The sequence below is a fragment of the Xiphophorus hellerii genome, chromosome 21 (assembly GCF_003331165.1).
Source record: "Xiphophorus hellerii strain 12219 chromosome 21, Xiphophorus_hellerii-4.1, whole genome shotgun sequence".
Lineage (NCBI taxonomy): Eukaryota > Metazoa > Chordata > Actinopteri > Cyprinodontiformes > Poeciliidae > Xiphophorus > Xiphophorus hellerii.
The window spans coordinates 15,877,142-15,889,617 of record NC_045692.1 but is presented as its reverse complement, the minus strand read 5'-3'; the positions used below and the strand labels follow the sequence as shown (position 1 = coordinate 15,889,617).

Here is a 12,476-nt window from a genome sequence, read left to right as displayed (position 1 = left end):
CAGTAAAGTTTCTCTTGGCATTTGGAGCTAATTTGTAGTAACTAATTGGTTTGATAGATGTGGAGTGTGTGGCACAGTTCTCTTAATGTTTTTGCCTCAACTGGGGTTTCATGCTTTACATAAGCAAGCTTGTCACATTTTCTACTAATTGATCATGTATTTTGTTTAGACTGCAGTTTAAAAAGTGCAGTAGCTGCTAACACATTAAAACATAAGTCCAGAGATTTAATGGTTTCTACTGTTAATTGACTGGAACAAAGGTGGATGATTGGGAATAAGTTTTTGGACGAGTCAGCAAAAATATGAGAAAAAAAGTACAGTAATATTGAGTGCTAGGTGCTTGTCTGTGATTCTTTTTAAAACCCTTGGCTAATTATTAAGTATCTGCTCATGCAAGCAGAAAGTAGATATAATAAATATGTGGCACAAAGAAACCATGCAGTCTTCAGGAAGTTGCTAATTGGTTTCAAGAATTCCTGACAACATGTTGTGTCTTACAAGATAACAGGTTTCCCATAGAAAAACAAAACAAAAACAAAAACATTGTATCAGTTATTTAAGTACACCCATGTGCCACTTTATTAGGTGCACATTGTTAGTACTAAGATGGACACCTATTTGGTGACAGATTCAACAATGTTTCTGAAACATTCCTTAGTGATTTTGGTCCAAATCAACTTGATAACATCACACAGTTCCTGTAGATTTGTCCGCTTAATGTCCTTGAGGTGAATTCACCTTTCCATCACCTCTCAAAGGGTGCTCTAAGTGATTGAGATCCAATGACCGTGGAGGCTGCTGAAGTATGGCAAACTCATCCTTTTCCTCCTGGATAAAACCCATCAGAGGATGGGTATACCGCGGACATAAAGAGATGGACAGGATCAGCAATAATACTTAAATAAATTGGAGCTCATTGATCCAATGTGCAGAAAGGAAATATTCCCCACATTGTTACACTACCAGCACCAGCCTGATGCACCTGAATCCCTTTATGTTGTTGACACCAAATTCTCATGCAACACTACAGTTTTTGTGTTGAACTGAGCGCGGTGGCAACCAGTGTCGGCTTCTGCTGGCATAGCCACTTACTTCAAGGTTCAACTTGCTGTACAGTCAGAGATGGTGCTCCTCATATCATGGCAGTAACAAAGGGTTATTTCATTACATCTAGATAGTTAACTGCAATGAATTGGCATTTGTGTTAACAAGCATTTAAAAAGCTGTACCTAAAGTAGTTAGCATATGTTTCACTCTTCCTTTTGTGAATTTTCAGTTTGCTATACAGCATGAAGGATTTTCCTTTTATAGGAGAGAAGAAAGCTCTGTTTCTCTTTGTAAAAACAGCTGTAACTTGTGCAAAGACCGGTTTTCTGACTAGTGATGGCAAATGTGTCCACTTTTTGTTTTACCATGAAGGATTTATCTGCACATATAAGCAAATTGAGCACGTATTGCGCAGTTCTGGGCTGTCCTAAATGTTCAGTCTCACGGTCGACATCGAGGAGCAAGTTGGGACAAATCAAGCCGTAAGCAAATAGTTTGCATGTGTTTGTTTGGCAAGAAGGATAGTAGGTAGGTGAGAAGCAGACTGAATATGTGCAAATTACTACATGCAGTAAGGGATCTTTCAGTCTTGGTGTAAGTTTGGACCTGTTATCTTTTATAACTGCCAGTCTTTAGTGCAAGGCTTTAGTAACTTTTTGAAAAGCAAATAATTTTGGTACTGACTTATTAGAATATACTCAAAAACAAGATGAGCCTTTCAAGAAAAGAATATAGCATACTCAATTTTGTGTTGGCAGGTTAGTTATCAAACATTGGCCACAAAAACGTTCATTGCTGGAACAAGTAGGAATACCCTTTGTTATATGGGGGAAAAAAACAAAGGTCAGAAAGAACACACAAACTCTCCTGCTAAACAAACTCAAAGTGATTGTGTGACTATGTCTGACATCAAAATCCTGGTTTATTACTATTTGATGGAAATGCTGGCAACGTATGATTTACAGCTGTGCCAGGAATGGCATAATTGGCAGAAGTCTAACTGTATCTGAAGTTGCTATTCCACCATTAAGTTGCTTCCTCAACTGCAGGACTTGTGTTAGATAGTTACCTCTATCATTTTGTCAACCATGTCAACCCACTCATTTACCAAATATCAAACTGATCATCTGTTTACCATTTTAACCCCCCTGAGTTTGAAGCCGAGACTAGCTTCGTATTTTCATCAACACTAAAACCCATGTTGTAGTGTTGGAGCAGTTTGTTTTCTATTAAATACAAGTGTCTGTTTCAACGTTATGAAGTTTAGGGTTGCTGTAGGTGTCCAGAATTTAACCTCTGAGCCTTCAAGAAAGTAAGAAACATTCAGACATATTCAGTAAGTCCCTACCACTCCGTAACTTGGGCTGGACAGTCATAGTAAAATTTAAAAGGCTCACATAAAAACAATGGCTTTTCCCCTGCTGTCTTCCTACTGTGGATTGTGTGCTTGCTTGCAATGTGCTGCTGGATCGTTGGGGACGTGGTAGGTGGTTGTAGCGGTGGGGGGCGGTGTCTGCATCCGCTATGGAGTGGAGTAGAGAGGAAAGGGAGCAGGACAGGGGCCAGTTGTGTAGAGCAAGTGCTGTGACGATAACACAGGAAGAGACTGTTTCTCTCTCAGAGCGGGGAGTTTCTAGTCTCACATGGAACTCACTGGTGGACTGTTGAAACTTGGCAAAAATGGTAAATACTGCATTTTTTAGCTCTCTACCAGGTTTTGTGCTTCATTTATTATTGAAGATTGAATATTATGTTGACTATTTATTAATAAGTACAGGCCAAATAATAGCAGAACTAGTGTGCAATGCATTTAATGTTTTTCATGTTTTTTTGTTCTCACAGCTCCTTTTACAAGGTGTCTAAAAGATATTTGCCATGCTTCCTTTATCTTATTATCTTATGTAACGTCCTGTTCTGTAGCTACGATCCTAATTTGCATGAGACTCTAATTTGTTATCCTACTACTCAATCTGATATTTAATTAATGCATAAGAGTTGTTATTACTGTTTTGCATATTTAATTTTGCGAGGGTCTCTTAATATTTACTGGGTTTTCTGGCACTGTTCTTCCTCTCCATTGTATGCTTCGATTGTTACTACTATAAAGTCATCTGAATAAACACACCAATTAACAAACAAGCCCATCTGTGAAAGGTCATGCGAGGTTTGTAGCAAAAGGATTAGAAGAGAAATGCATCAGTGGAGGGAGCGGACAGAGGGTGGTGTTTGCAGTGAATGGGAATTGGTGACTGGGGAATTTTGATATAATGTCTTTTAGAGTATAGAAAACAAAAGCTGATCGTCAGCCCACAGACAGAGTACAGACCAGTTGTGTAGAGCTTCCTGTACACTCATGCGCTTGATTTTCAATTAACTCCCGCTCAGCTGAACACTGTCTCTGCGGCACACATAAACACATTTATCCTAAGGAGATGAGGAGAGTCCAGCTTGAACTTTTTCTCTTATCACATAAATTTTCCCAGGCTTTGCACTTTCATTGAAATAATGTGTTGGAATGAAAAAAAAAAAGTGAAGTTACAGCATTTCTAAAGCCGCCTTGTTCTGTTTACGAGTTTGCTGTTGAGCTCACATCCCAGTAATTACCGTAAGCTGTACGTCTTCTCCCCAGAGCTCCAGCCAAATTAGCATCTTAAGTGAAAAGTCGTGCTCCCAACATCAGTGTTTGCATTTTTAAAGCCATAACAACCTCCTCTTCTGTCCTCTGTTGGCTTTCTTTTCACCATATAGAATGAGTGAATAAAATGTGTTTCTCTGGTTACCTTGTGTGTATTTGCTCTGGTTGTGAACATAGTAGATGTTATGTGAATACATTCTATTGTATTCAGATAAACACCTCCACAGGTGAGCTTTGTTTGATATCTTTGGCTGATATAGTAGTACCATAAAAAGTACTTACACCCCTTGAACCTTTTTTTTTGTTTTGTCACATTCCAACATCACTTTTCTGTTTGAAAGAATCTTATGTCATAAACCAGTAAAAACAACACTTAGAATTTTAAGGTGGAGGGAAAATTGTGCATTGTTTATATTTTTTTTTTTACAAACAAAACCTTAAAATTGATGTATGCATTTTCTATTGACCCCCTTTAACTCTGATACCCTTAGATAACTTCCTAAATGTCTAATTTATTCTCAGCATAAAAACACTTAGGAGGTTTGTCTGAGAGATGTTTACCTGAGAACATTTGTTAAGATATGTAACAATATCCCAAGCTTTGAACATTTTTTGGGTACCATTTAATTCATCATCCCAACATGGAAAGAGAAGGACATCAATCCTAACAAAAAGGCAAGGAGCGCATTAAACCTAGTAGGAGGCCCCTGGTTACTCTGGAGAAGTGTCAGAGATTCACAGCTCAGGTGTTGTGAAAATGCCAGTTTTTAGAAGCTGGTACATGCCCTTCAAATATTCTACTTGTAAAAAACTCATTTACAATTTTCTTCCACTTTACTATCATGCAGAAAATTTTGTCTAAAACAAAAAAAAACTGTGGTGTTACATTTGATAGAGACATGTTGCAGCTAACAGGTCAAAAAGGGTTTGTGCAAAAATGACAGACAAATGTTCACTCCTTACAGTAAAAAGGGGTTTGTGTAAGAGAAAGTCATTATAACTTGAGCTATATACTGTAGATTATATAAGAACGTAGGCACCAATCAGCTGGCTTTGTGTGGACTGGCTGCAGGAGGTGTGCATAACGGCAACCTTTGAGGCCATATCTATACTTAAATCTCCATGAGTGACACAGTAGGCTCCTGCTGGGATCCGCTATTATTCTTAACAATCATAATTTACTTTAATCGTTCCAGCTCTGCTCCGTGTGGCAGCCTGTCCATCAGGAGCCAAGACGATGCCTGGATGACATAATGTCATCTACATTGCTTTAAGAAATCATAAAACATAGCCACTTTGCTTTTAAAGAGCTCTTTAAAGACTCACAACAGGTGATAAGTTGCAGTAAAAAAGCTTTTATAGACGAGTTGAAAATCTGGAAATGACAGCTCCGACCTGCTCTGTTTGAACAGTACCTCAACACACAGACCCGAGCTTTCTTCATGATGACAGCAGACTGTTGCATAAATGTTTGCAGGATGTCCCGGGTTCAGGTCAGATTTTCTGGAACAATGGCCCGAGTCACTCATGCACGCACCCAGTCCTTCTTTACATCTCTCTTACTCTTTCATGGGCGTACAAGCAGACTCACACAAAGCGACAGAGTGCAACCAAACTACTTCCAGCCTTCTCTGCTTTTTTCCCCACAACCGTGGCTGTTTGCCTGATCACTGCTTGCCCACACTGCATTAGTCTTGACATCCATGTCACATAAAGCTCCCTTCATGCATGGCATTCAGGCAAATTTAGGAGCAAAGGCTTGATGACTCGAGGAAAAGGTTGGCTGCAACTGCAGTCACACAACTGAGACTTCTGATTAGGCACCACGTTATTTCTAGACCTTCTCTAACATTTTCTAATCACAGTGACTATTGGACATGGGCCTTTTATAACAGCCTACTGGCACTGGCTGCAGCTCACCACACAACATGACATTTTCAGATTTTTTATTTATTTTTTTTTTACATGTTCAGGTGTTATTTTCAGACATATTGCCTCCTAGCAGCCTTGTTTCATGACTTTGTACCTTTCCATATTTCAGCATTGAAGCTAACGCCAATGTCTCTGTTTCACATTCATCATAGCTGTCAAAGCCAATGCGGTGTAAAACAGGGACTCGCAGGCTGCACAATTTTGACTGGAGTGTGGGATGGAATGCACTGTAGGTCCAAGAAGGCTGAAAGAGGGTTTTACAGTTGCGGCTTTCACATCTGAAAGCTGTTGGCTGGGACAGCTGTGTTTCCATTACATTCAAACTGATAATATTCTGGTAAACTCAAAATTATTCATATTCCTGGCATATTTAAACTTGAAGAGCCAAGAAGCTTTTAACTGACAGATTTTAGCGTTATTTAAAAATAAAATCCACTTTTGCATCGTCAATTTGCTTTGGTAGTGGTAATGCCCAAAACTTTTAAACACATTAAACTGTGATGGCACCATGAAATGAACAATTTCAGTTGCATTACCTACCACATCACAGCAACATTACCAAATGTTGCTTAATAATGTTGTAATAGTGTAATGATGCCTGTCTATGGATATGTTCACACTTTTTGTGATAAAACTTTAGTGCATTTGCTTTGATAGAAGGGTTTGATAGAGTGGTTATCAAGTGCACTTCATAACAGGAAAAAAAAATCTAAAACCTGTCCTATATCTGTATTCAAAAACATTAGTTAATTATATATGATTTTTAGCCATATTAGTAAGAGCCATGTTATGAAGATCCAGTTGTTCCTCCAGAACCGCAGTCCAAGGCATAACAGAGAAACTGTTCAATAAACATAGTATTTCATCCATAATAAGAGGCAAGCTACATGGGAAAGTGAACCTATGATCAAGGCCAGGTTTGGAAAAATAGAGCCACTGCATTCTCCAAAATTAAAAAAAATATTTCTGTTTTATTTTTCTGACAGAAATCTATTATATTTTGTGCTGTTGCAGAAAAAATGCAATAAAGCTTACATTTTAAAAACTTCTTAAATATTTTTTTAGTTTGTATTGTTCTTCTACACCTTTGGAGTTTCAGATGATATACTGTAAGTTTACACAGACATACCGCGCTGACATAATTAGTACCTAAAGTTGGTGGAAACCACTAGTTCTCCCAGTGGAGCATGTGAGAAGCTTGAGCAGCAGTGTGGGAGGGCTGTTTGCTACCACCATCACTGAATGAGCTTTTAAATCATTCAGTGCTCAGATTAAATTCCCAACACTTGTCTGGTTTCAGGTTACATGTTAACTCCATGTGACCTCATTCTTTTTAAAGGTCACCATAACAATACATTACAAATGCATGAGCGCAGTTTAATGCTGTTACATGGAGCATCATTTTAATCCCTGATTTATGAAACGTATTGGTGTGAAATACGTTCATTGTCTTGCATCTAGGTCTCTCATGCTGCTTCTTTCTTCTTTTCTTTAGCCTGCTAAAGAGATTGATATGTTACCAGGGCTCTTCTGTTGTCTTTGATGAACATCTCCTTTTCCATCTCAAGCTCCCACTGGCATTTTTTAGCCATGTTGTTTTTGTTTTTTCTCCTTTTATCCCTTTTCTTTTCTGCCATCAGTCTTTACAGGCCATGATTGCTTCTCTTCACTCTGAGCTTGACATTCAGAGGTATTTGATGAAAATCCAATCACCCTACGAAGTTAGTTTGCCTTTTATCTTATCTGCAACATGCTGGGTTTGTGTGTCATTAGGTGTGTGTGGCTGTGTTCTCACCCCTACTAGCATCTGTTGTATGACCGTGTTCCCAACCTTTGTGCTTCTCTCCTTCGCTGCCAGGATGAACTGGTCCAGGCAACGAAGGCTTCTAAAATATCAACTAAAAAAACAAAACTTTGGTTTTGAACATTTCAACAAATGACTGCGAATGTTCAGTAGCATGTTCATGTAGTGTATTAGATAACCCAATATGCCTGGTCTACAATATTTCAGCTCTGTACATTTTGTCAGAGCTGAATGTTATGACAAAACATTTGTTGTTTTGTCAGAACATGTAATTTTGTCATGTTACGAACAAGTGACAATTGAGTGAAAAAATGTAAAAATGTTTTACAAATAAAGATCAGAAAAAGGATGTGCATAGTATTCAACCTACCACAATTAATACTTTGTAGAATCTTCCTTTACTGCAATTACAATGGTGAGATATTTGAGGTTTGTCTCTACCAGCTTTGCATGATTCGCAGAATTTTCTTTGCAAAAAAAAAAAAGCTCAAGCACAGTCAGATTAGATGGAGAACATTTGTCAACAGTAATATTCAACATTCAAGTCTTGCTCAAAATTGTCAAGTGTAGTCATACCTGAGAGTCCTTTCATCTAAACCAAGCCACTGACTTTAGGTTCCGACTCCATTTAAAATTTAAAAAGCAACACGGGAAGTTTTTATTTGCAAAAATGTCAAAACACCATGCAACATTTCTATTCCATTCCACAGTAACTTTGTGTTGGTCATAAAGAAACATCCTATAAATACATTGAAGCTTGTATTTGTAATATGACAAAATGTGAAAAGTTTGAGTGGTCTGAACATTTTTGCCAATTTCTTAAAAAAGTAGGAAAAACATCAACTTAAATGACAACAGAGCACCTGTGTGATACTGTTGTCATTTTCCTCTTTAAGGAAGGTTTAAGGAAGCCACATCATACAGATTAGATTGAGGTTTATCATAAATGGAGCCCCAAAATCCTCTAAACTGTTTTCAAGGAACGTTTTTGAGATTAATGCCTCCCTGCATATTTGCATGGCTGCTGTTTTAGCTTGTTTTGTTACTGTGCATGAATCAAGCAGGGCAATGTATTTGACTTAAAAAAACCGGGCAGAGTCCAAGTTATGAGCAGTGTGGTGCTGCAAAGCAAACAATTTCAAATTTGAACTTTTATCTTTCATTCCAGTATGTGCAGTTTCATCATAAGCATCAATGGTCTCACTCCTGTTTCCATTTGCCTCCTCCCACTCCAGAGCAGAAGTCCAAAGCACGGCCCCAACCCACAGCCTGGCGTTGGGGATCAGGTCGACCACCTATCCTTGGCCTCACTAGAGTCGTTGGACACCATGTCTGAAACGGACGCACCCACAGCCTTCACCCGCGGCAGTCGAGTCCGTGCCAGCCTGCCAGTGGTGCGATCGACCAATCAGACAAAGGACCGCTCATTAGGTATACTCTCTTATTTGCTTCTTTGGTATCACATTTATACTTGAATTTTTTTTACATTTTGTCACATTACAGCTGCTGCTATCAGGCACATCTTGCCTTGACATACTGTATGTCATGCGGTGTCAGAATATATGTATTATTTAAAGTACTATGTTGTACAATGTTGGAAACCCTGAAAGCACCATTTCCACAAATCGTGGTGGCAGCCTCATTAGGAGGGTTTACTCGAAGCTTGATTAAAGGGGATGGGAGATGGAGCTAAAGGAGTATAATGAGGTTTAAAGGGGCATGAATACTTTTACAAGGGATTGCGTCTGCATTGATATCTGCATTGGATAATGCATCAGGACTCTTGTGGTGTAGCATCCAGACTGTTAATTCAGAAAGATACAGTTACGGAACTTGTGTGTTGTGTTTTATTACACAACACACAAGCAAATACAGGAGTCCTTAAATAAGACTGATGACTTTGCAGGAGAAACATTTATAAAGCTTATGTTATTATCAGCTATAAAACGTGTTCTCAACAAGTACTTTATTACAAAGTTCATGAGCCTTCTGTACATGGTGATGTCTTTCTGCAATGCAGCACTGAAACTAGGCCTCTACCTAAACAAGTTCTAATAAATTTGTTTTTGCCAAATAAAACTTTTAAAGTCAAGTACAAAATAAGGTAGAAGACTTTGCAATTTCCACATCTTGTGTTGCCAACAGTTCCTCTAATTTTCAGTTTACTTTGCAAAACTATGTTTTCCACTACTTCTAAAGACTCAACATAAACAAAGTAATGATCAGGGATGTCCTCTCCCTAACTGCATTACATTCCTGTTTTTCATTAGAGAGCCCGAAAACCTTCCCTGTCAAACTGAACAGTGCAGAGCAGAGTAGTCTTAGCCCAGGGCAGAAAGTTAGTGAGACTGGGGAGTCAGTGAATCAGGATGGGTCTCTTGAGCAAATTACCCTAATGGCTGCAGACTCAGCCCTGTGGCGGGCCCACCATCACCTCACTATGCCATAGGCTTACATCGCAAAATGAAAGAGAAAATACATTAGAAGAAAACATTTTTTGCTTTTCATATCTTCCCCAGATGGCTTAACAGCCTCAGTCTACAATTTTACACTGAAAATGTTTTCTCTTTAAATTGGTAAACTTCTATGCTCATTCTTTCAGTATGAATAAAACACCTACACTATCCATATTTTGCAATAAAGGTTTGTAGACAAGTAAGCAAAAAACAGTTCATGTTGGTTCTACCATCTTCTGAAGATCAAAGTGCTAAATGCAAAAAAAAATTGTTTGTTTCTTTTTTTTTTCTTTGAGAAAGCTTCTTCATGCTTCTCACTCCGTTATTCGCTGTCCTGCCTTAAAAACTAACAGGTTTTTAACTTTAGAGATGTCAGGGTTGACATCTCTAAAGTGTTACGAAGAACTTACAAGTGGATGATTTTGTTTATTTAGGGCTAATTTGGCTGTTACACAGTGTTGAAATCCCAATGTTTGGTGAAGGAAATTAGGTTTTAAAACCTGAACTGACAGCAGGAGCAAGGTGAACATTCATCATAAAAACAGCTAAATATCAACTTCAGTATCAAAATATAACAAATTGAGAAAATTTGTTAACAAATCAACATATTTGACCTTTTTAAAATAGTGACAAAAAGAAAACCATTTTGAAAGAAAGTTAATAAATCACATTTGCAGTTTACCATAAGCTGCGTAGGGGACACAGTAATAAATGTAGTCCCATCTGGTCACATTATACTAAACCTCGGTGGCAGAAGACTCAACAACTGTCTCTACAAACCAGCTTGACATTGAAATAAGGTGGTGGCAAGATCATGCTGTGGGATTTTTTTCTTCAGCATGGACATGGAAGCTGTTAAGGGAAGGTTGTTGGTGGGTGGTTGTAAAATTGGAATTAGCCAAAAACCTGTTTGTCGGCTGCAAATTACTTGAAATTGTGGTTGAGGTTACTTTCCAACAGGACAACCTTAAACATACATCCAAAGCTAGTATTAAATGGTTCAATTCAAATAATACACACTGGTCAAGTCATCACAAACAAGTGACAAGTGTATTTGCCGTGGAAGGTAGTTTTACATTTTAAATAATGGGGGGATTGAACTGAAATGCACAACAGTATTATCAGATTTTCTTTTTTTCTTCCACTGAACTGTTTTGATCTCATTCATGTTGGTTTGTCACATGAAACCACAATAAAAGCATGCTGTTAAGAAAATCTCATGAAGAATTTGAGACACTATTGTTAAACCTCTTAGTGTTTCTGACTCGTTGTAAGTTAATCTTAATTTTAAAAAGTTTTCCACTGTTACTCAAAAAGGTGTACAACTGTCACTTACAGTTACTAATGGACTTTTAACGACTTATTCAGTTAGTTCTGACATCAGCAAACTGTTACATAATTGAACACAAAAATTATTATGTTTCTACTCTCCCAGAATTCACTGACCAAAAATAATTAAATCTGAATGCTCCCAGTGATCCCTCTTAATGTTCAACAAATCAACACTTAGTTGGTTTGCCTTAAGATGTTAGTTTCCTGTATGTTTTTAATATGCATTCTTGTTTCAAAACTGTATGTATGTTTTTCTTTCATCATTACATCACACGATTACACACAATTTTTGCCTTCAATCTAATAAATGGAAAGATATCTTTAATTCACTTTACAAATCACTACAAAAAAATAATTGTGGTCTAATTTTTTTTTTCCGTCATGTTCTATCTACCTCTTATATTTCTCCTTTCACCGTCTTTCCACCACCCCTCTTAGTTTTGTCTTAGTTAGTATCCATTTTTTCTTGTGTTGAAATCTTAGTGAATCCTCCCATGGAATTCCTAACAGAATCAAAAATCGTTGTGTATAACTTGTCTGCAGATGCAGAAAATGTACACATTTTGTCAGTCCTGGGTGTGTTATTGCAAGGACCTTTCACACTTTTCAAACAAACAATAATGTTTGAAGGTTTTTAGATGATTTTTTGCAGTTCACTTCTTAGCAAACTCCATAGTTACGGATAAACAAAGAGTTGCGTATTTTGTCGGAAAGAATCAAGCTGCTGTGGGGTGTCGTTTTTCACAGGTTTTGATTTGTTCAGTGCAATGACTCTACTGTAGAAAACCAAACCCCATCAGAAAAGAGGCTTTACGACACACATATATGTACACGCATGAACAAACTCACACATATGTGTACTCTATTGCGCTCCTTCTCTCCATCGAAAACATCAGGACAAAGCGTGGGGACAGCGGGGTGTTATGGTGTGATGTATGGGTGGAGAGAAAACGGGGGGCACCACTTTACAACTGTGTCCCTCCCACAGTTTTTCTCAGGCACACACGGGTGCACACACAGAGGCAACGGCACACGCTCCACTTTGTCCCAACGGACATGTGGGGATTCCTTGTACCCTCGTCTCTCGCTGCACGAGTTGCTGCCTGGTCTTTTTCTTTACACCATAAGGCTGAGCAAGGAAACTGGAAATCCTCCAGACCTCGTCAGTGAGTATCATATTCAATAGTGTCGCATCAGTTGGACTCTATTTAATGGCTTTAACTTGTGGCTGAAATGTAGTATTTTACTGTTGTTTAGTTGTGGTCCAAGT

The 12,476-nt window shown here is 38.2% G+C and overlaps 1 protein-coding gene across 25 annotated transcripts in view; it reads left to right on the top strand.

The window, feature by feature from the left end:
* Positions 1-12,476, top strand: part of kiaa1217 (KIAA1217 ortholog) — a 118,888-nt gene that overhangs the window by 72,784 nt on the left and 33,628 nt on the right. For 18 of the 25 annotated variants that reach the window (XM_032551773.1, XM_032551769.1, XM_032551764.1 and 15 more), the window contains exons 3-4: positions 7,255-7,335; positions 8,654-8,849. In XM_032551773.1, the coding sequence (XP_032407664.1) occupies positions 7,255-7,335; positions 8,654-8,849 (277 nt within the window). Of the gene's footprint in view, positions 1-2,612; positions 2,731-7,254; positions 7,336-8,653; positions 8,850-12,122; positions 12,373-12,476 lie in introns of those variants that run through there. The other 7 variants (XM_032551767.1, XM_032551786.1, XM_032551779.1 and 4 more) reach the window with 4 other exon arrangements.